This window comes from Canis lupus, chromosome 11 (genome assembly GCF_003254725.2).
Source record: "Canis lupus dingo isolate Sandy chromosome 11, ASM325472v2, whole genome shotgun sequence".
In the NCBI taxonomy this organism is placed as follows: domain Eukaryota; kingdom Metazoa; phylum Chordata; class Mammalia; order Carnivora; family Canidae; genus Canis; species Canis lupus.
Window position 1 is genome coordinate 38,071,886 of NC_064253.1, and position 23,044 is coordinate 38,094,929.

The following is a 23,044-nucleotide window of genomic DNA, read 5'->3' on the forward strand; positions in this document are numbered from 1 at the left end:
TACAGAGAATTGGTTAATAGCATGTGCCCTTTCCTCCCTTTCTGACAATCTTTACCACTCCTGTCCTTCCTCTCATTTAATTCTTCATTCAGAGTGTCCAACATTACCAACAAAAGCATCATTGGAAAGGCCAAAAGATGGTCTGAAACTTCCTTATATACCTTAGTTTTACAGCTTCCGCTGCTGAGTGGGAAAACCTACTTCAGCTGGATTTTAGAAGTTGATAAGCTGAAATGTAGGAAGGTGAAGGGATTTGCCTGTGGTGACTATTTAAACAATAGCAGGGCCAAAATAAGGTTCAGAAGGCCAGTGTCCTAGCCTCCTGCTCTGAGTGTTCAATTCAAGAAACCTTTTTGAAGGGAAGAAAGAGGGGATAATGGTTTTAGGGATGCAGCTATCCCAATGGACTTGGGAATTTAGCAAATTCTAATCCTTGACTTTTGAGAGCAGTAAAACAATAACAATGGACTAAACTCAATCATTATGAGTAGTCAGTTCTATTGAAATTTTATTAAGCCTGCTTTTATTATTGCTGTTTGGAAATCATTATGGAGGCATACATGTTCCTGAGACATCATAATGATTTAAATCATAAAGTAAATTTTTAATTTTTTAAATCTGAAACAGCCTAAATACCTGAGGAAATTTAGCGACCATAATATGTTGTATCTGTTAAGATTCTCTTTTAAGATAGTGATGTTATTACATATTATGTGGTTTATCAAAGATAAGAAGTGTTACAGTCATCTTTCTCTTATTAGCTTCTTTGAAACAGACTAACATGTACTCGTCTGAGAAAAATCACTTCACATTTAATGAATGTGTGAGTGAAAGAGTGGATGTGTTCTACCCCAGTCTCTCGTGGCCTCCCTCCCACCCCTCACAAAACTCCAGCTAAAGTCCAGTGTCACTTTTGTGGTGACTGTCCTCAACAGTTGTGGCGATGGTGTGGAATGGCACCGAATCAAACACAGACCATCCAGAAACTTCCCTTTAGCTGAGGTTTTCTATTTCCTTCCCCATTTTTACCAGGACTGAAGTAGATTGAGGACTGATACACATAAGCCTTGCTTTGCCTCTTTCCTGCCTTTCCTCTGACAAGAGGTAAGAATAAGCAATGCAATTGGCCCAAGGCCAAAAATGGAGTTGAGAAGCATGGTCCATTGCCAGACTGGTTGCCCACCTGAGAATAACTAAGAGCTGACAAGAGGCATTGCCGAAGTGCTCATACCCATAGAGTCTGGAGAGGACCCAACAGGAGAGATAGTGAAGAAAGAAAAGAATTGTATAGTGGGGGAGAACATGTTGCTGGGGCAGGAGCTCCGACTCCTAGTCTTAATTTTACCACCAAGTCTCGTGAGTTCTTCTAACATTTTCATGCTTTCCCTCCCAACCTTTCCTAAAAAATGACCCTTGTTTAAAGCTTACTTCCTGCAGGTAGATGTTAACATGATATAAGGTGAACAGATCTTTGGGCCTTTTGAAACCAGGGAGGTGAAAATTATCACAAAGATGGAAATGACTGACTCTAGAAGCCCATAAACCACCTGTAAGGCATTGCTGTGCCACTGAATGGTTTGCTGACGTATGCTGGCCCTTGACAGGTCGGCGCTAGATCTCTGAGCTTCCTGTCATGTCCGCCTCCCTGCCCTTCTGGATTCCCACCTCCACCTACACGATCCAGTTGTCATCCTCCACCTACACGATCCAGTTGTCATCAACCTTACCAAATCGCTGAAACATCTGCTTCAAGTCATCATTAGTCACTAATCTGCTTAACTGCCATGATGTAGCAGATGGTTCTTAGAAATGGCATACATGCAAAGAAGAACAAACAGACTAAGATTGGAGCAGGTTTTGAAGCTCTTGCTAGGATGAGAATTACTCACAATGTAATTCTTATAATTCTTTTCAGGAAAAGCAAAGTGTCTGAACTCGATGGTGATTATTCTGGAATTCTCTACCATTGCCCTGAAGGGCAGGCTTTGCCCTCATTTTATCGGGCACCTTCTCTACAAAGGGTCCTTTATTAAGTATTATGGGAAACAATAAGATCTGGGTTTTATACCCTATAATGTTTACAGACTAATGAAGGTAATAGATGTATATATGACTACTGAGAATTGAGAGGTAGTTAGACATACAATTTCCTTCAAATATATACACCAGGATCCTCTCACCAATATTTGACTCTTGGCTTCCTCTTACACACCTCCAAGCCTTTACTCCAGATGCCTTACTCCATGTCTGGAAGCCCTGCCTACTTTCCACCATCCAACCAAGCTGTACTCCTCCTTTATGATTTTTCCTTTTCCTTAATAAGCCTTTCCCAAATCCATCTGCACCATTCATTGTAACGTGCCCTCTCAGCCATGATGTGGGTGTTATATATATTCAGCAAACATATGCTGTCGACTCCAACTGGTATTTTTAGATCAAAATAATCAACAAGCTGCATAGGTAATCAAAAGCCTCATTTGGGGTTGCTGTCAGAATTCCATCAATCAAAGTGGCAAGAAAGCCCGGGTTCCTGAGTGTCACTGTGGCTGGTTTGTCTCTGTTTTAGAACAGGGTTCCAGGAGCACCTGAGTGGCTCCGTTAAGTGTCCGACTCTTGATCTCAGCTCAGGTCTTGATCTAAGGGTCATGAGTTCAAGCCCCATGCTGGGCACAGAGCCTGCTTTAAAGGCCTACCGCCTTACCAGTATTGAATGCCAAAAAGGAGTCAAATGACCTGATCAGGTCTCCATTTCTTTTCTGTTGCTCCAGGATTCTTCTACAGCCAGATGATTCCTTACAGATCCTGGCACCAGTGGAAGCTGATGTGGGTTTCTACACTTGTAATGCCACAAATGCCTTGGGATATGACTCTGTCTCCATTGCCGTCACATTAGCAGGTAACTTGAAAATCTTGTGTAGTTCGATTCAGAATGAAACCATTATTGAGAGTGTGCCTACCACATGCCCAGCAGGCCCCAGAACACATAGATAGATGAGATTCATACCCTGCCTTCAGAGAGATTATAACCTATAGTTAAAATTAAATGGAGATGAGGTATATTAGGAGGGAGAATGAAGTACTATAAATGATAACCTGAATGTGCAAGAACATTCATTCCATCTGGGATATATTAGAGTCAGAATGAGAGGATTTTGATAAGCAGAGATGGGGGAAATATTCCAGGAAGAACAACATGAACAAAGGAGTTGTGTACAAGTTCCATGTTAAGGAACACGAGTCATGACCTGAGATCATTGAATGCTCTTTTGAGATCCTGTCATTTCTGTGTTACACCTGTTGCAAAGAAGACTTTAAGGCTCACAGGTAGTTAGAATTCTGTGGTCAGGATTGGAGCAGGAGTGTTCTGTCCAATTCTGTTTTATTTCAACCTCTTGTTCTACTGCACCTGCCAATACTTTCCCTTTATCCATAGGGTTAGAAAACATTCTACACATGATGACTTAAGAAAACTGCTGTGCAGAGTACAGGGCCTCCTGAGGTTGTGGTCTTGTCATCATGTACTTTATAAAACCTCTCTTAACATAGGACACAATCCTTGCCTTTGAAACTAAAAAAAGACCTTAGGTACCAACTGTACCAGTGCCCTCATTTCTTAGAGGCCAGCTCACCTGAGGTCATGTAGCCACTCAGCTAGTTGTAGAGATAAGGGGACTGAGGCCTCCTGAATCCCAGCTCATTGTTCCCTCCACTTCCCCAGTGATCCTCTCAAAGTACGATCCTTTTACTCAGATCTGGGCCATACAGTCTTTCTGGCGGTATGTTGCATGTGTTCATATTTATTCTTTTCAATTGCTGCTCCCGTCAGATGATTCAGTAGATGCTAGAAAAGCCAACGTCACCCCACACTGACCTCATCGGTCCATGCTAGGATTATGTTGTCACACTGTTCTCTAGTCACACATGCTACTCCCTTGCATATCTGTTTAGCAACAGCATTTCTGCCCCCATGACCTAAGGCTGCTCTGGAAAGGGACCTTTAGCAGGAGGCTTTCCAGGGAAGATAAAAGTCAGCAGTGAATAAGGCAAGCTGAGATTACCCTGGGGTGGATTAAAGACTGATATTATTAATGCCCCCCCTTTTTAGTGAGTAGAACATTTGCTTTACTCCTAATGTATTCCAGTTACGGTCTTTATTCCCCTCTTTATACAGAGTCCAGATGCTCAGCACCAATCTCCTAAAATCTCTTCTGCCTTCCACACTTCAACCTGCCTTAGCAGGGGCACTGCTGACATCCTTCCAATTGCTGGCAAATAATGGCTTTTACAGGATTAAGTCTCTTGTTTATGTTTATCCAGATATGGTTCAGCTCCATTACAGACTAAATACCCTTTGTTCACCTGAATTTAATACGATTAATGGAAACCTGTCTGGAATGAAGTAAGGCAATTGTAACATCAGACTTGTCTTCAGCTCTTTGAAGAAGCCCTATTGGAGGCTGCCAAAGTGTTCAAAGCCAGGAAAGAGAGAGCAGCCAAACAGACACTGGGGAATGGGAGGAAGAGGCTGGCCAATGAAGTAGATCACAACCACCACACTTAGGGCTTATGGGACTATGTCCTTGAATTTCAGTGCTGGGCTTTGTTTAGGTCTGCTGGTGAATCTAATAGTCCCACTAAAAAATAAGCTTCAAAATGTATTTTAATGAGTTGCCTTAAGATTGCATTTGTGTCTTTAGCTGGGATTATCATCTATACTCATGGCATACCAGATCCTATTCTTCTTCTTCTTTTTTTAATATATTTATTCATGAGAGACAGAGGGGATGGGGGGAGGCAGAGACACAGGCAGAGTGAGAAGCAGGCTCCATGCAGGGAGCCCGACGTGGAACTCGATCCCGGGTCTCCAGGATCCCACCCTGGGCCAAAGGTGGCGCTAAACCGCTGAGCCACCGGGGCTGCCCCCAGATCCTATTCTAAACACACCCCCCACCAAGTACTGAAGGGCCTTTAGCAATAACTAAGGCCTGAGTTTTATGCTCCATGATGCTTACAGACTAGTGAAGGCAACAGATGCATACAGGACTACCTAGAATGGGGAGGTACTTATAATTTCCTTCAAAGGTATATTTCAAGATCCTGTGTAGTGATGTATAAAATACCACCCACTTAATACACTACATTTAAGGGAAAAATGAGTGTTAAGCATTTCCGAATTTGTTTACCCATTATACTGCTTCCCTTGAACAAACCATATAACCTCACTGAGTGTTCATTCTCATCTATAAAAATGAAATTAATAATATCTTATGGGATTGTTGTGTATTAAATGAGATGGCATGTGTGAAAAAAGCACTTAGCCCAATGCCAGGCATGTAGTTCACACTCAATAATCGCTGCGTTTTCTTTCTCTAGCTTTTCTAAAATGAAACACATCCTGAAAGCAATTCTAAAATGTGTAAAACATTAGTCCAACTTGGCTTCCATGTATTTTTCATTAGAAGTCTTCACACTGAAATTTTTCGAGTTTGGATTTAGGAACCAGTTCAGCTCACTTGCAATCTAATCTTCATGGTAAATCTCTGTGCTTCCGTACTTCCAAAAACATTGCAGTTTTTGCTTTGGCTTCTGTATGGATTTTAGACTAGAAGGGGGAAAAATCTTTTTGAGGTTCAAGATACTCAGGTGTCTCCACGATTTTGTAAGGAAGGTATAAATTTTGGTCTTCCAGTGTGCCTGAGATTGACCAGAAGTGGGGAAACTTGTTCATAAAAATTCACAAGAGCAGGCACAGCAAGACAGTTAAGCCTGAGGGCTCAGTAGCCTGTAGTCTGGATTGGAATCCTGGCTCTGTCACTTCCTGACTGTATAATCTCCAGCAACTTCTTTGCTCTCTCTGACTTGGCTTCTTCATTTGTTAAATGGTAAAAGAAGTAGTACTTGATTCAGATGTTTGAGTACATTCATTCATATAAAATGCTTATAATTGTGCACTCAATATTTGTTAGCTACTATTATTGTGAAGATAATGCACAAAACAAAAGCCAAGTTATTTTTACAGTAGGGGAGACTCCTTTTCAGAAACCAGAATGCTCACAAACGCTTTGTAGAGCGCCTCACCTTCCATGTCTCCATGCCAGCCTGGGAAGTTGAATTAACCATCTGTGAAAGGCTAGACTTCCTGGATTCGGAGCCAGGCGGACAGCTTGTGGTAGGGAATATTTCACATGGCCCTGTTGTATGCTCCTTGGCCCACAACCAGACCTCTTCCATTGAGTTGTCCCATCCTCTGGATTGACTGTGTTGTCAGTTCTGCCTCTCAGATTCATTCTAGGTCCATCGCTACTCTGTACACAATTTTTCTTTAAATATGTAAACACCATTCAGCTTCAGGCATGCCAAACCCTTCCTTGGTCTTCCATATTTGGGCTTGTAAAATATTATCTTTAGTATCCTTTTGTTTCTCCTCCACACTCATCCATTACATATTGATTTATCTGTAAGTCTCAGAGATTTGAGAGTACTTTGCAAGTATTTTGCTAGTGTGTCTCTGCTTGGAAATGGCCAGCATTTCCTTGTCACCCTCACTGGTTCAGAATGGAAGCTCACAGCCCAGGTACACAGGGCCTCAAAATTCCTTCCTGTCCTGAACTGATTTAATTAAATACCTCTTTCACTGATCAGAATGTAGATGACAGTAACATACAGTGGATGGGATGGCAATAAGGGGTAGGAAGGAGTATAAGAATGTCCCCAAAATGTCACATCCCTAACATTTTGAAGTATTGATTGCTGTAAACCAGGTATAGATGATTCTAGGTGAAGGAGGGTTTCAGGTGTGCACAGAGATGGGCACAAAGACGGGAGAGCCATCATGACTAGTCAGATTCAACACCCAGCCAGGTTGCTCAGAAACCTTCCCATCTGAATGGCAAAGGCAGGGTTTTGAAGGAAAGCAGTAGTTTCCTGGTAAATTGTTTCAGTCTGGATCCATGGAGGTTAGCTCTACTTACCAATGCAGATGAGTCCTATCCAGGTGTAGACCATGGATGAGGTCATAGCCATAAGGGAAACGTTTTTGGTTGTCATTGATTTTATAAGATCACAAAAGAGATACTGTAAGGCCTGCCTGACATCATCACTGGAAAATGAGAAGAAGATGAGGGATGAGCATATCTTTCATTGAAAGGAGAGAATACAGATGAGCTCATCTGAAGTTTTCACAGGAAGAGAGAGACAGAAAATATTTCTCCTTTCCTGGCATGCTTTTCTGCTTTTTTATGAGTTGAATAGCTGACACATACTGTGTCTAATAAAGAGATCACAGAAAATAAAATAAAAGGAAAATAAAAATAAAAGGCAGTTGTCCTTGAAATTCTTCTTTCTTTACCCTCCCCATCATGATTTAGTAGCTGTAATAAAAGGCAAGCAGTTTTCTAAGGTTCTTATAACATAAGTCATTTCAGATTGGCATTTCTGAAATTTTTATCCAGCAATTCTATTAACCAGAGGTGGACTTTGCTTCACAGACAGTTAGACTCAGAGAGGGTCCTGTCACCAGTGGCAAAGACAGAAAAAGGAAGGTTTTCTCCAGTGCACTAGATCAAAGGGAAAGGTAGACAAGTTTGGCTATATTTCAGATGGTGCTCTGAACAACAGGGTAATGGCCGTTGACTAATCCAGCCTGCCATCAAGGGATTTTATGTCCTTAAGTTTTGTTCAGTATCTACAAATGTGAGGCATGCCCACTAAAGAGCCCTAGCTTTTATAGAATAGATAAGAATATAGCAGGAGAATCCTACCAACTTCCTCTGCTCCTCAGTAGACTAAAGGAAACAAAGAAGTACCAATGATCCAAGCTAGCCCATCTCAGATTCTGAAAAAGTGATTCTCATGTCTATCCAAAGGAATGAGGGAAGGATGCATGATTGGGGAGATAGTGGGATATAGCATATCCTGGGTTAGTTGTTTCTAGGAGAGGCTGCAGCATTACATGATTGTACTATGTATGAGGTCCCTTTTGTCGAGAATTCTGCACTGGAACATGTAAAAGAAGTGAGGACAGCACCACTTGCTGCCTCAGTTTTCCAAGGAATTATCAACTTCAACTGAATCATTAGAAGAGGTGGCGTGGGATGCTGGCATTGGCAAAAGATATCTTTAGAGAATGGTATTGAAAACTATTGAGAGAGGGGAGGGAAGCCATACAGCCTGGGAATGTTCCAAAGAGGAGTCTAAGCCATGACCATTTTCAAAAGGCCCTGAAATATTTACGCTAAAGTCACACCAACTGAAGGATAGCAAGGCCAAAGAAATTTCAATTCCCTCTCATTTTTTTGTGCCAGATAATTAGTAGTCACAATGGTTTTGGCTCAGATGGTGGTCTCAGGGTCCTGAGATTGAGCCCCACATCTGGCTCCATGCTAAACATGGAGTCTGCTTGAGATTCTCTCTTCCTCTCCCTCTGCCCCTCCTGCTCTCTAAAATCAATCAATAAAAAAAGAATCGATAAAAAGATTTATTGAGATATAATTCACATATTACACAGGTCAGCTGTTTACAGTATACAATTCAATGGCTTCCAGTACATCCAACACCATGCTCTTTTTAGAGCATTTTCATTATCCCAAAAATAAACCCCAAGCCTCTTAGCCATCAGTCCCCAATCCTCCCATTTCCCCCTGCTCTAGGCAACCACTGATACACTATGTGTCCATTGATCTGCCTGTTCTGGATGTTTCACATCAATAGAATCATACAACACTAGTCATTTGTTACCAACTTTCATTTAGCATAGTTTTTCAGCATCATCCACGATGTAGCATATATGCTAAATTTTTTATGGTGGAATAATATTCTGTTGTATGAATATACCACATTTTAGTCATTCATCATTTGATGGATATTTGGATTGTTTTTACTTTTTGGCTATTGTGAATAATGTTGCAGTGAACATTCATGTGCAAGTTTTTGTATGGACATATACTTTCCTTCTCTTCCACCTCCACTGCCATATACCCTCCTCTTCCACCTGGAAGTGGAATTGCTGGCTCACGGGCCACATTTGGATTTAACTTTTTGGGAAATTACCAACTGTGTTCCAAAGTAGCTTCACCATGGTACATTTCCACTAGCAATGTATGAGGGTTCCAGTTTCTCCACATCCTCAATAATGCTTATCATCCTTTTTTTATTACTATTATAACCAGGCTCACAAATGAGAAGTAATATTTCACAGTGATTTTAATTTATATTTCCCTAATGATTAATGATGTCAAGTATCTTTTTTGTGCTCATTAGTCACTTATATAATTTTTTGTTGTGGTTATAACTTTGTTAAAACAACACAAGTATATAATCTGACAGTTCTCTAGGTCAAGAGTTAGTATAGTCTCACAGGATAAAATCAAGATGTCAACAGCCTGCATTCCTTTCTGAAAGCTCTAGGGGAGGATGCTTTTTTTTTTTTTTTTTTTTTTTTTTTTGCTCAGTTGGGTTGTTGGCAATACTTACTTCCTTATAACCTAGGACTCTGGTCCCTGTTTCGTTACTGACTATGAACTGAGTGCCATTCCCAGATTCTAGAGGCTACTGTATTCTTTGGCATTTGGCTCTCTTTATCCATCTTTAAAGCTAGAAATGGTGGACTGAGCCCTTCTCATGTTGCTTCTGTCTGACAAACTTCCTATGTCTCCCTCTTCTGATTTTAAGAGCTCATATGATAGGCTGGGCCCACCTAAATACTTAAAATAATCTCCCTATTTTAAGGTCAGCTGATTAGCAGCCTTAGTTTCCTTTTTGCCATGTAGCATAACATAGACAGTTTTTCCAAAAGTTAGGTTGTAGACATCTTGGGAAGGACAGAGCATTATTCTGCCTACCATACCCTGTCTGAAGGGCACAGCTCATTTTCATCAAACTGTTGCCATAGAAAAATCCAAATTTAATGTATATAGACTTTCTAATTTTTCCAGAGAAGCCAAACCAAAGGGCGCGCGCACATGCACGCGCACGCACACACACACACACACACCATTTTTAATTCCTCCATTTTTAACTGAGCCCAACTAATTCAAACTTGTGAAAGCTTATTTTCAGGCTAAACATGTCTGTGCTGTGAACATAGCCTGGAGGTTGCCAGTACCCTCTGGTCAAATCTTCCATTTTCTGTATTCTCTGATCAGATATTGCACCACATTTCCCAGTGTAGTCAGCGTATTACGCAAAGTGTAATAATTTATTTTATTAGATTGCACTAACTAAAACCAGGTAATGATTTGGATGAAAGAGAAACATTTATTTTTTACTATTACAAAAAAGGAAGCTTATTGTAATAAAGGAGCAAGTAAGATTCTAAGGAAAGTATTTGCCTCATTACAAAATTTAGAAGCAGATTTAGAACTATAAATCCATGTCCTTATTATAAACAGAGGGGTTTTAAGTAGATACACACCAGGTCTCTTGAAGACCTAAAAGTTCTATGAATTTCTTACATACAAATCAAAAACAGCAGGCCCTCTGCCACCACTACTACCAGCTATAATAAACTCCCCTTACCTGAAATTCAAACATTTACAAATTTACTTCCTTTATCTTTGGAAGACTAGATGACCAAATTGCAAAGAAGTACAGCTTTTGCCAGTGATGTCTTGGAAAAATAACAAGTAAGAGGAAAGGTTCCCAGAGGACTGGTGATGAGAAAGGGTACCAGGCAACAGAGTGGACTGAAAGGTCTGATGCCAACTCTCAGGTCAGGATGTCGAAGTGAAGTGAAGTGAAGGAGACCCTACACGAGAGACAGCAGGATAGAAAGGAGTTAAAAACCCCTGAGCTATAAAATGTGAAAGGCATTTGGAAGGAGAACCAGACTAAGAAAAAAAAATCATGCATTTCAATATAACTATTATCTGTAACAAAGTAACTTTTGTTAAAATTGCCAGGTAGCCAGATCCTGAAAAGTTTCTGGCTAGCATGGGATGGTGACTGGTAATACTCAGTAATCGTCATTACTCATTTCAGATGTATAAGATGTTGTTGGTCTTTATAAAGGCTTTCATGGAATCACACTGATCATGATCCCTTAAACATTGTTTAACTCATGAGTCTCAAATTCTTCAACTGGGAATTCTCACTTCAGGGGGGTTTTGCAGATTAACGCCAGTGGCCATTGTGGGAAACCTATGATAACTGCATAGGTGAGCATCTCTTAAGGAATTGGTTTGATATCCCCACTTATTACAAGGCATTATTCGTTGATTAAATCTGGATTGAATGCAGTTTGTTTAGTTTTAGATGTTGAAAGTGTGTGAAATGTGTAACACCTCATTGCTGTTTATTCTAATATTTTCATTAGTGGATGTCACTGCCTTATTCACCTTCTCTTGAGTTGAAATTTGGGGCCACTGTGGATATCACAGCTGGCTTCCTGAATAGTGACGTGGAGGTCCCCAGCAAGTCAGCCTGGCATACTTGGTCTCACAGCCTCTCTGCAAATAGCTACTTTCTTGGGATCTCCAATGAGACCAGCACTGGGGTGATGTTTAAGCTCTCTGTGTCTATCAGATGCTGATGGTAGTTTCGGGAGTATCCTTACTTCTTCTAATTATCCTGAAACCTTCACAGTTCTTCGATATAGAAGCAGTTGAGCTCCTTCTCAATAACAGATTTGATCCTTCTCCTTTTTCCTGTCCTTCTTTCTTTTCTTTAAATTTTTCCTTTCTGTTTTCTTAGTTCGTCAACGCCCGTCATAACATTTTTTCTTTGTTTTAGCAAAGCTGATACCACTGATCACTAACATTTATTCCAGCCTCACACTGCGCTGTGGAATCGCTCTAACAGTTTCACGTGCATGGATGTACTTATTCCTCTCTACAGCCACAGAAGTAGAAAACCAAGGCAAGAAGAGATTAAATAACTTGCCCAGTCCTCATGCATGTAACCCAGAATCTGTACCTGAGTGGTTCCCTAGCAGGACTCTGACATCACTAGTTGACACTTCAGAATCTCAATCCTTGCTATTTGGTAGTCTCCAAACCTGCCACCTGCTATGCCTGTTTTTGTTACAGCCCTGTACCCCAGCCATCCTTGACATGTCTCACTCTGCCTGGGGACACATGCAAGTGCACACTTCCTAGTATAGATTAACAGCTCCACAGTTAAAATCACAAGTCTTTGAAGTACGATTCATTTTCATTTTTTTTAAGGTTTTATTTATTTATTCATGAGAGACACAGAGAGAGAGCACGAGGCAGAGATATAGGCAGAGGAAGAAGCAGGCTTCATGCAGGGAGCCCGATGCGGGACTCGATCCCGGGACTCCAGGATCATGCCCTGAGCCAAAGGCAGATGCTTAACTGCTGAGCCACCCAGGCGTCCCACGATTCATTTTCAGTGGCCAGTAATGGCAATCAAGTGATATGTGTGACTCAATGTCAGAAGAATCAAAAGAAAATCCATTTGATTCATTTAATGAGTCAATAAATATTCACTAAGCCGGGGTTAATTAACATTTGCTAACTACTATAACAAATCAAACCACAAATAATGATGGCTAAAATATGATAGGTTATTTCTTATTCACATAAAGTCTAAGTAAATTAGTGCTCAAAAGGGATTTTGTAGGTTGAGTCAAGAAGTGGCATTCTTCTCACATCCCAGCAGCTAGAACTCGGTACCTTGCTTATGCCTTCCCAGCAAAGAGGCTGGGAAATGACCTAGCTGTGTGACCAGGAAGAAGAAAAGAGTTTGGTTAGTAGCAAATCAGTATCAGCCATGGATTGTAAAATGGAAGGCATCATGCTGTTAAAAACAAAATTCCTCTTAGCAGAGGCCTGGACTTGGGCCCTGAGAAAAAGTTACTTACAATGCTCTCTGTTCTTGGCTGCACTCAAAAAACAAACCTTCCATCTCCTCTGGCTCCTCTCTCAATCACCTTTATACTGGGCCAAAGATATTTTTCAGGCACATATGTTCAGATTTTTTTCCCATTGGGTTTTGATTTTACCCAGAGTCACACATGCAGGAAAGAGGCATGAGCCAGAGCCCAGATTATACACAGGAATGTATTTCTGAGCATTTGCTCCTGGGCTGCTCATTTGTCCATGCCTGTCTCTCCACTGGATCATCCTTCAGGGTAAGGACAGTGCCTGGATGCCCAAACACCTTTGCTGTAAGGGCATCATGATGCAACACATTGTTGGATACTGACACACAAGGTTTAGCTATGCCTCACGTTCACCCTTTGGACAAGGGATGCCCTCGCTGACCAATAGTGAGGCTCTATTTCCCCTGTTCCACGTTACTTCTAACAGGAACCATAATCCAATAGCTAAGGGGTATGAGGTCTGAACTGAACAAAAACGATTCTCTTAATGCTTCTATTTCTGGGTACAACGCTCTCAGCCTGGCTCGATTCCTTATATTGGTCCCAATAAATGGAAACACTTTCCTCTGTTTCCATTTCTTTGTTTTTCTTAGGCATATAAAATGAGGCATAACCTCCTTCTGTATAGCTCTTACTCATCTGTAACACAAATTCATAGATTAAATGAAATAATCATCTATAAACCCTATCAGTTCACATCAGGTAGCAGCACACATGCAATCTGCAGGCTGAGCTGACTTGCAGAAAAGAATAGCCACCAGCAGTGCATGCCCACAGGCCTGACAGCCCAGGCATGGCTCACACTGCAGAGGCCCTGCTATCACAGCCTACTCTTGAGGCCCAGCCCACTCTTGTGGTACTTACAGCATGCCATTACCTTTTGTGTTTTTTTAGCACTGCCTCAGCACAAGCATATAATTTATCACTTCACTCTCTCTCTACATCTCTATTTTTTTCTTCTTAGGTAACCTCCATAATTAAAGTCAGACTCATTAATGTGACTCTAATCAGACACAAACCTAGGCATGGCATCATATAGCAGCATTCACTTATTAAGTCATCATCCAAGTGTTCTATAATAGGCTCATATTTTTGTTGTTATTGTTGTTGTTGTTAGTTGACCATTAAAATCAGAGCTCCAACTTGAAATCTCAAATAGAGAACTAGTAGTGTTCTCTCAGAAGAAATCTTCCAACTCACCAGGAATCAGAGAAATCAGTTACAGAAAAACTAAAAGGGTGTAATTTGTTGATAATCAAACCTGGCTGTGTATCAGAATTACCTAAGAACTTGTTTAAAATAGAGATTGTAGCTTCCATCCCAGAACAGACGACTCTATCAGGAGTCTGAACTTTGTCCTGGAGAAGCCTCTGCTTCTGCATACTGGCATGGGATGGTTACATACACAGGATGAAACCATCTTCTTGGCAACCATGAAGGAGCAAATCAAAAGGCACTTGAAACTCTCACATGGCTGACTTGTTCTTGGGACAGGGAGAACCTTCATGTCCCAAGTCAAAGTTGTGACCCTGTGTACTGGTTTTAAACCACCTGAGATTCAAATGTAGTAGATCCAGAATGGGACTCAAGAATAGATACAAGTTTTCTCTAATCTATAGAAGAGGTTGAGTGGTTAAAAAGCATTCTTTTCACTGTATATTTCCATTGATTATAAATACTTGGGTAACTTTGTGATTTGTCTTAACAATGGATCATGAAGGTAATGAGAAACATACAAGTAGCCTATGCTAACGACAGCCCTTCCAGTGATAGGACAAAAGGCCATTACTTTTGAGCAAAAGCTCAATATAATTAATTAAGAGCTGGATTTAATTCAATGACATTTGAATTTTATAGCTATACACTTGCAGCTATAAAAACCACCTTTATTATTATTAAAATTCCTATAGGAAAAATAACCTAGTAATTGTGAGTCTGAAACTCTCTGGTCCCTAACCTACTTTTCTGCATTGGCACAGTTGTTTTTATTACACAGTGAGGCAATGTGTAGTAGAGCAGGACAGATTATGTTTTTAATAAGTACCCTGGGAGTTCTGAGGCAGCCAGTCCACAGGCAATGATTTGAGATCCCCTATAACAAGCACTGGACTTCAGGTAAAAAATCTAGGGTCAAGTTTAGCCCTACTCAGTGTAGTTCTGTGGCTTTGGACAATCCATGAAGCCTCTCTGAACCCAAGTTTCTTGATTGCATAAAAGAAATATTTTACCTGCCTTGTTATGAGAGCAAAACCAAATTCAGATAATACACGTAGCACACCATATGCACACATATTTTCACTTACTAGATATTTATTGAGGGCCTACCATCTGCCAGGACTAGGTAGTAGGAATGAAAAAGAGGACAAGAGAGATGTGATCTTTTATGGAGGCTACGTGATGAGGGATGGGGGGACAGAAAATACACAAATGAATTATAAATTCTGATAATTCTTTGCTTATAAAGAAAATTAAGTTGGTGGTGAGATACGTAATGATTGGCCAGGGATAAGGGGATATGTGCTTTAGATGGAGTGGTTAGGAAAGGCCTCACTAGGAGGTATTACTTGTACTGAGCAACCACAGGAAGACAGTGATGTAGAAGTCTATAGCTGGAGGATGGCAGGGGAAGGGAAGAGCCATGGTAAATGAGCTGATGTTTTAGAGGAAGGGAAAAGAGACCAGTGTGACTGGAGCAGTGATAGACAGGGACTGTGTCCTCAGTGAGGTAGAAGAGGTTGACAGATGATCATATAGGGGACACAGATGGTCAAGAGCTTAAAATTTTGTTCTAATTGTACTGATAACACACTAGATAATTGAACCCAAGCAGTTAGATGGATGATCTTATTTGTGTTTGAGAAGGATCACTCCAGCTGACACAAGTAGTGAAAGACAAGTGGAAGTGAGACCAATTAGGCTCTGCAGCAGTGCAGCCAGAGAAGGTAGCAGCTTCAGATCCTAGTGACAGAGGGGATCACAGGATTAGATTTAGGGTATATTTACCAGTTAGAGCTGGAGAGCTTCCTGCCAGTAGGGAGGTAAGGTATAAACCCAAGATTTATCAGTGTCATTGCAGCGGTGTCCCTCTATTATCACCCTGCATTACTCTCAGAAACCGTAGTACAAAGTCATTCATCTTCACATCAAGTTATACATAGTCTCAAATATACGGAATATAGGTGAAATAAGGGGAAGATCCCTAAACAGTCAAAACAGATATGGAGAACCTGTGCACATCGTCAAACCTCACTCAAGTTTCTGCCTTTGACCATAGTTTTAATGAGCCTAATAACGTAGAGCACAGTTAAAAGGGGAGAGGAGAAGAAAGAGGGACAGCTTGTAACAGGAGGCTGTGTGACAGTGCAAGCAGGAGTAATGGATAAATAGATGAGGGATAAAACAAAAAGTAGAAAGTAGAAAAAACAGGTTAAAGGGTTGAATTGAATTATGGTCTTCTTCACAGTTAATGAAGGCAGAGAAGAATGAAAACCATCACAGAGTGTCTTATATAAAATGGTTAAAACAAAATCCATTTGCCTTACAAAGAATTAAGTACAAGGTATATAAAAATGATTTCATGTGGACCCTTATTTCCCCAGGGTGCTCAATAAATGATTCTTTTCATTGTATTTTCTGGTCATGTATACAAAGTGCTGGATTTTTCTCCCCAGCTGATAAAGGTCTATTAAAATGTAATGTATACAGAACTTCTACTCCTGGGAGGATGGCATAGACCCACTTTTCCCCATCCTTCTTGCTAAATACAACTAAAATCCACAGAGATTACACATGAAACAACCTGAAGAAGACTAAAAAGTGGAGAAGAGAGCTAGAGGCTTTGGGAACTGAGTAACAACACAACTGTTCCTTCCTCAGGTTTTCTTTTAGCCTTTCAGTTCCCAAACTTGTAGCTGAAGAAGCCAGCCATCAGGAAAGGTAATAAGAACACGTACAAAAGAATGTTTCAACTAGAGACTGCTCTTGCTAACCAAGGACCAGGAAAGGAGTGGCCTAACAAGACAGAAAACTTTTGGGAAGCTCTACTTCAAAACGATATACTGTAGTCCATCGCCACCCACACCAGCAAAAGCTGCATGGGGAACCTAGACGCCACCTCATCAGACTGAAATGATGTTCTGCAGTACCCCCACAGACCTGGTGTCAGAGAAGACAGATTTCATCCTCACCCTGCTGCACCCTCCTTACCCTTTTCTCTGGGGTGGTGTTACAGAAGGCCCCTCGGAGGGTCAGGACTTTCACCTACCACCCAGTAGCCATAAGGTGCCTCCCATGGTGGGATCACTAGAGACTGTGTGGGGAGCCAGAAGTCCCACCCCTGCTTGGCAGTAATGAGGAGCCCCTCCACTTGAGTAACAGAGGAGGCCAGGTGGAGAATCTACGTCCACTGGGCGGTAATAAGTTGGCCCATCCCTGCTCCCCCACCTTAGCTGTTGCAGAGTAAGCCAGCTAAAACAGTAGGCTTAAATAAGATCCAGATTTGCATAACATACTCTGAAAATGTCCAGATTTCAATTGAAAATCACTCAGCATACCCCAAACCCACTTTCACCACTCTTACTCCACATTCTTATTCAGTTTCAGCACTCTTACTTGGTGCTGGAAGTTCTATCCAGTGAAATAATGCAAGAAAAGGAAATGACAGGCATACAGATCAGAATGGAAGAAATAAAACTATTTGCAGATGAAATGATCACCTACTTAGAAAATACCAAAAAATCCACCCACAAAAAGTCCTAAAACTAGCATCTAAGTTCAACAAGGCCACAGTTTATACAAAAATCAACTGCATATCTATATGCTATCACTGAACACTGATATTGAAAATACAATATAATTTGCCATCCCTCAATAAAATCAAAATAGATATAAACCTAACAAAATGCGTACAGAACTTATATGTTAAAAATCACAAAACTCTGCTGAAAGACATTAAGGGAGAGCTAAATCAATAGACATACAGTATTCATGAATTGGAATATTCAACACAGTTAAAAAGTACTAATTCTCCCCAAATTGATATAGTAGTTTAATTCCTATCAAAATCCCAGCAAGATTTTATATGGTTGTAAATAAGATTATTGGAAACCTACGTTGCGCAAAGAAACTAGAATAGCAAAGAAGAATAAAGTGGAAAGAATCAACCTACCCAATTGTAAGATTAATTATATAGTTAAAATAATTTAGACTGGGACACCTGGGTGGCTCAGCGGTTGAGCATCTGCCTTTGGCTCAGGGTGTGATCCTGTAGTCCAGGGATCAAGTCCCACATCAGGCTCCCTGCATGGAGCCTGCTTCTGTCTCTGCCTGTGTCTCTGCCTCTCTCTCTCTCTCTCTCTCTCTCTCTCTCTCTCATACACAAAATCTTTTTAAAAAATAAAATAATTAAGACTATATGGTATTGGTAGATGGATAAATGCACAAAACAGTAGAACAGAAGAGAGAACTAGAAACAGATCCATAAAAATATGCCCAACCTATTTTGACAAAGGTACAAAACAATATGATGGAAGAAAGATAGCTTGGTGGAGTAACTACACTCATAGGCCAAAAAATGGAGTTTGACTGAAGCCTCACACCTGTACAAAAATTAACTCAAAATGCATCAAAGGCTTCAATGTAAAATGTAAAACTATAAAACTTTTACCAAAAAGGAATAGGAAAATCTTCATGATCTAGGTCTAGATAAATAGTTTTTAGACTTATTATCAAAAGCAAGATCCATGAAAGGAAAACTTAATAAATGAGACTTTATCAGAGTTAAGAATACCATTGTTCTGTGAAAGATCCTGTTTAAGATGATGAAAAGCTACAGAAGTGGGAGAAAATTTTTGCAAACCATATATCTGACAAAGGACTAATATCTAGAATATAAAGAATTCTCAAAACCCAACAAAAAATAATAATCCAATTAGAAAATCCTCAAAGGACATGAAGAGACATTTCAACCAAGAGGATATAAAGATGGCAAATAAGCACATGAAAAACTATCCAACATCAGTAGCCATTAGGGAAATGAGAACTCAAACCACAGTGAGGTATCGCTATACACCTATCAGCATGGCTAAAATTAAAACTAATGACAACACCAAATGCTGGCAAGGATGAAGAGAAACTGGATTGTTCATATATTACTGATAAGAATGTGAAGTGATACAACCACTCTGGAAAACAGTTCAGTTTCTTAAAAAATTAAACATGCAACTACAATATGACCTAGCAGTGGCACTCCTGGGCAATTATCCCAGAAGAATGAAGACTTATGTTCACACAAAGACTTGTACAAAAAATGTTTGTAGCAGTTTTATTTGAATAGATACAATCTGGAAACAACCCAGATATCCTTCAATCAATGAATGGCTAAAGAAACTATGATCAATCTGTACCATGGAATACTATTCAGCAATAAAAAGAAACAAACTATTGATAGACACAACCATGGTAGCATGAGTGACCCCAAAGAATCTCCAGAGAGCTATTGATTGGAAAAAATATTTTAAAAATATTACAGTATTATATGATTCCATTTTTATAATGTTCTTAAAATGACAAAAGTATAGAAATCAAGAAGAGATTAATGGTTGTCAAAGGATTAAGGCAGCGTTGGGGACAGCATTTGGGCTCCTGTAGTGGTGGAAATATTCTGTAGTTTAACTTTATCAGTGTCAGTGTCCTAATAATGATACCATAGTTTTTAAGATGTTACCATTAGGGGGATCTAGGTAGAGAGCACACGGGATTGCTCTGTGTTATTTCTTAAAACACATGTGAAGCTATAATTATCTCAAAGTAAAAAAATTAATTAAAAAAATAAACCGGGGGTAGCCTGGGTGGCTCAGCGGTTTAGCACCGCCTTCAGCCCAGGGCGTGATCCTGGAGACCCAGGATCGAGTTCCGCATCAGGCTCCCTGCATGGAGCCTGCTTCTCTTTTTTTTTTTTTTTAAAGATTTTATTTATTTGAGAGAGAGAGAAAGAGCACAAGCAGGGGGAGAAGCAGGCTCCATGCAGAGAGCCCGATGTGGGACTCGATCCAGGGTCTCCAGGATCACACCCTGGGCTGCAGGCGGCACTAAACCGCTGCGCCACCGGGGCTGCCCTGGAGCCTGCTTCTCCCTCTGCCTGTGTCTCTGCCTGCCTCTCTCTCTCTCTCTCGAATAAATAAATAAATAAAATCTTTAAAAATAATAATAATAAGCTGGGGTGCTTGGCTGGCTCAGTGGAGCATGTGCTTCTTGACCTCAGAGTTGTGAGTTTGAATTCCATGGTGGGTATAGAGACTATTTAAAAATAAAATCTTTTAGGGCAGCCCAGGTGGCTCAGCAGTTTGGTGCCTGCCTTCAGCCTGTGGCATGATCCTAGAGACCTGGGATAGAGTCCCACGTCCGGCTCCTTGCCTCAAGCCTGTTTCTCCCTCTGCCGGTGTCTCTGCCTCTGTGTGTGTGTGTGTGTGTGTGTGTGTGTGTGTGTGTGTCTTTCATGAATGGATGAATAAAACTTTTTATTTTTATTTTTTTAAAGATTTATTTACTTATTTTTATTTATGATAGGCATAGAGAGAGAGAGAGAGAGGCAGAGACACAGGAGGAGGGAGAAGCAGGCTCCATGCAGGGAGCCCGACGCGGGATTCGATCCCGAGACTCCGGGATCGCGCCCTGGGCCAAAGGCAGGCGCCAAACCGCTGAGCCACCGAGGGATCCCCAATAAAATCTTTTTTAAAAAAATAAAAATAAATAAATAAAATCTTTTAAAAAATAAGCCCTTAAAAATAGGAGATATAATGTCATTTGTAAATGTAATGATAAAATGCACAAATCATCCCAGCTTGTTAGATACTATGCTCATCCTCAGATTCTTCAATATGTGTTCTTTTCCTGACAATTCTATGGTGGATGAGTGGGTAGGTGGATGATTTCTATATCATGCAGTTAACAATTTTTTCAAAGGAAAACATGGTTAGTGGGAAAAGCCTGGGTATACCAGTTGTTCATTGTGGGTCATCCCATGGTTCAAGGGAACACCTCATGCCCACAGCCACCATCTAGTAAAATCTCACATTCCTTCTCACCTTCAGGAAAACCACTAGTGAAGACATCACGAGCGACTGTGATCAACACCGAGGAGCCTGCAATCACAGTTGATGTGGGAAGCACCATCAAAACAGTGCAAGGAGTGAATGTGACAATTAACTGCCAAGTTGCAGGTGAGAAATATATTCATGTGTTAATTCATCTGTTCAAATATTAATGGAGCCTTGTATCAAGCTGGGGGATACAAAGATAAATATAGATTCTATTCTCCGGGACTCAGGGGTAGTAGGAAAGCTAACCCAAGAATTTCAGTCACCCTGAAAATGGACAGTGCTACAGAAGTTTAGAGGAAAGATAAATTCTGGCTGGGACAGAGGTGGTTTCTTATTTCAGCCTTGCATACTACAGGTGCAAAGGTGGAAGCAAAGCGTGTTCCAAATAGACAAAAGAATGTGAAAAATTCATGGAAGTAGGAAAACCTCAAGACTGTAAGCGAATAGTATGTGCTTTGGTCTGGCAGGAGCCCAGAGTATAGAAATGGTGTGGAGGGGCTTAAACTTTAGTAAGGTGTGTTGCAACTGTGGCATGAAAGACCTTAAACGCTTGGCCAAGGAGTTCAGAAAAAGGCAGAAAGAGAGTGACACTGAGGAGCCATCCTTCCAGAAGAGCGAGCCAATAGCAATATGTAAAATGGATTGAAAATAGGAAATACTGGGACAGAGAGACCAGTTAAGAAGTTATAGTAGTTGGGACACCTTCCTGGTTCAGTGGGTAGAACATTTTATGTTCTTGAGCTTAGGGTTATGAGCTCAAGCCCCGTGTTGGGTGTAGAGATTACTTAAAAATAAAATCTTAAAAAAAAAAAAAAAAAACCTGTCATAGTAGTTTAGAGAAGAGATAATGAAGGACCAAACTCAGGTCAATGGTAATGGAAAGGTAAAGGGTAGAGTAACATCAGAGAGATGACAGAGATAGGACCAACAGGAATCTGGAGCTTCTTCTCATCAGAAGTGGGTAGGAGTCATTAACAAAAGCAGCCAGTGCTATTAGGAGTTGTGATATAGGAATGCTTCCCAGTTGGCCTTGCAAACTCAGAGGCCTACAGGGAACAGAAAGGGAAGTGGGGAAGGAGTAGACAAAAGGGGGTGGTAGTATGCTCTTTAAAAGGGTATTTACCGGGGATCCCTGGGTGGCTCAGTGGTTTAGGGCCTGCCTTTGGCCCAGGGCATGATCCTGGAGTCCCGGGATTGAGTCCCACATCAGGCTCCCTGCATGGAGCCTGCTTCTCCCTCTGCCTGTGTCTCTGCCTCTCTCTCTCTCTCTCTCTGTGTGTGTCTCTCATGAATAAATAAATAAAATCTTAAAAATAAATAAATAAAAATAAGAAGGTATTTACCTTCAATTAAAAAGCAAAAAGTCATCAACACAGAGCCAAACAAAGCCCAGGGGCTAAATCTCCCTTCCTATGGACCACTAATGGGTGCCATCTACCCTAAGGGTCTTCATTTTCACAGTGCAAAGAAATGAATGGCTATTGTGCCAGGGCCCATCTACAATCCCTTGATTGCTGTCCTTATCAGCTATACCCTCCTGTGGCACACCCACAGCTGGTTTCCCTGATTATACCCAGTGGACAGACAGTGGCACCCCTGCTTTGGGACTTTCTTTTATCTTAAATCTCTGCTTGTGATTTATAGGTCACATAACTCAGTTTAGAATAAATAGGAGGAAGATCTTAATCTAAAGCACGCTGTTTCCAAAGAATTGCCAGTCTGGTTTTCTCTGAAATATCCTGGTAGCTCCAGGAAATCAGAACCATAAATCTCTCTCTGTCATCATACATTAGCTTCTTTCTGTAAAGCTTCCCTTGGCCTGCGTACCCACCCTCATCAGTGAAACCTGCCACACCAGATACCTTCAGGCCCTGCCCTCGCAGATAATGAGTCAGACAAACCCTCAGACAGGGCTTCCCTCGAAGGAACTGCCCTTTGTGCAGGGACTGCTGGTACAGGTAAGGCGTATTGTGCAGAACCATCCTTCCCCACCCAATCACTGTGAACACACGCCTCAGAGACCAGACACTGCCTGGAGGTATAACAGACCATGCCAGATCTCTTCCTTAGTGCTGAGATTGGTAGGAGGAAAAGAATGGGGAGC

At 40.9% G+C, this 23,044-nt stretch overlaps 1 protein-coding gene across 4 annotated transcripts in view; it reads left to right on the top strand.

Moving 5' to 3' along the window:
* The window catches only part of ADAMTSL1 (ADAMTS like 1), an 873,193-nt gene that overhangs the window by 765,024 nt on the left and 85,125 nt on the right, over positions 1-23,044 (top strand). For all 4 annotated transcript variants that reach the window (XM_049116156.1, XM_049116157.1, XM_049116158.1 and 1 more), the window contains 2 exons: positions 2,769-2,896; positions 20,932-21,060. In XM_049116156.1, coding sequence (XP_048972113.1) covers positions 2,769-2,896; positions 20,932-21,060 — 257 coding nt within the window. The remainder of the gene's footprint in view (positions 1-2,768; positions 2,897-20,931; positions 21,061-23,044) is intronic.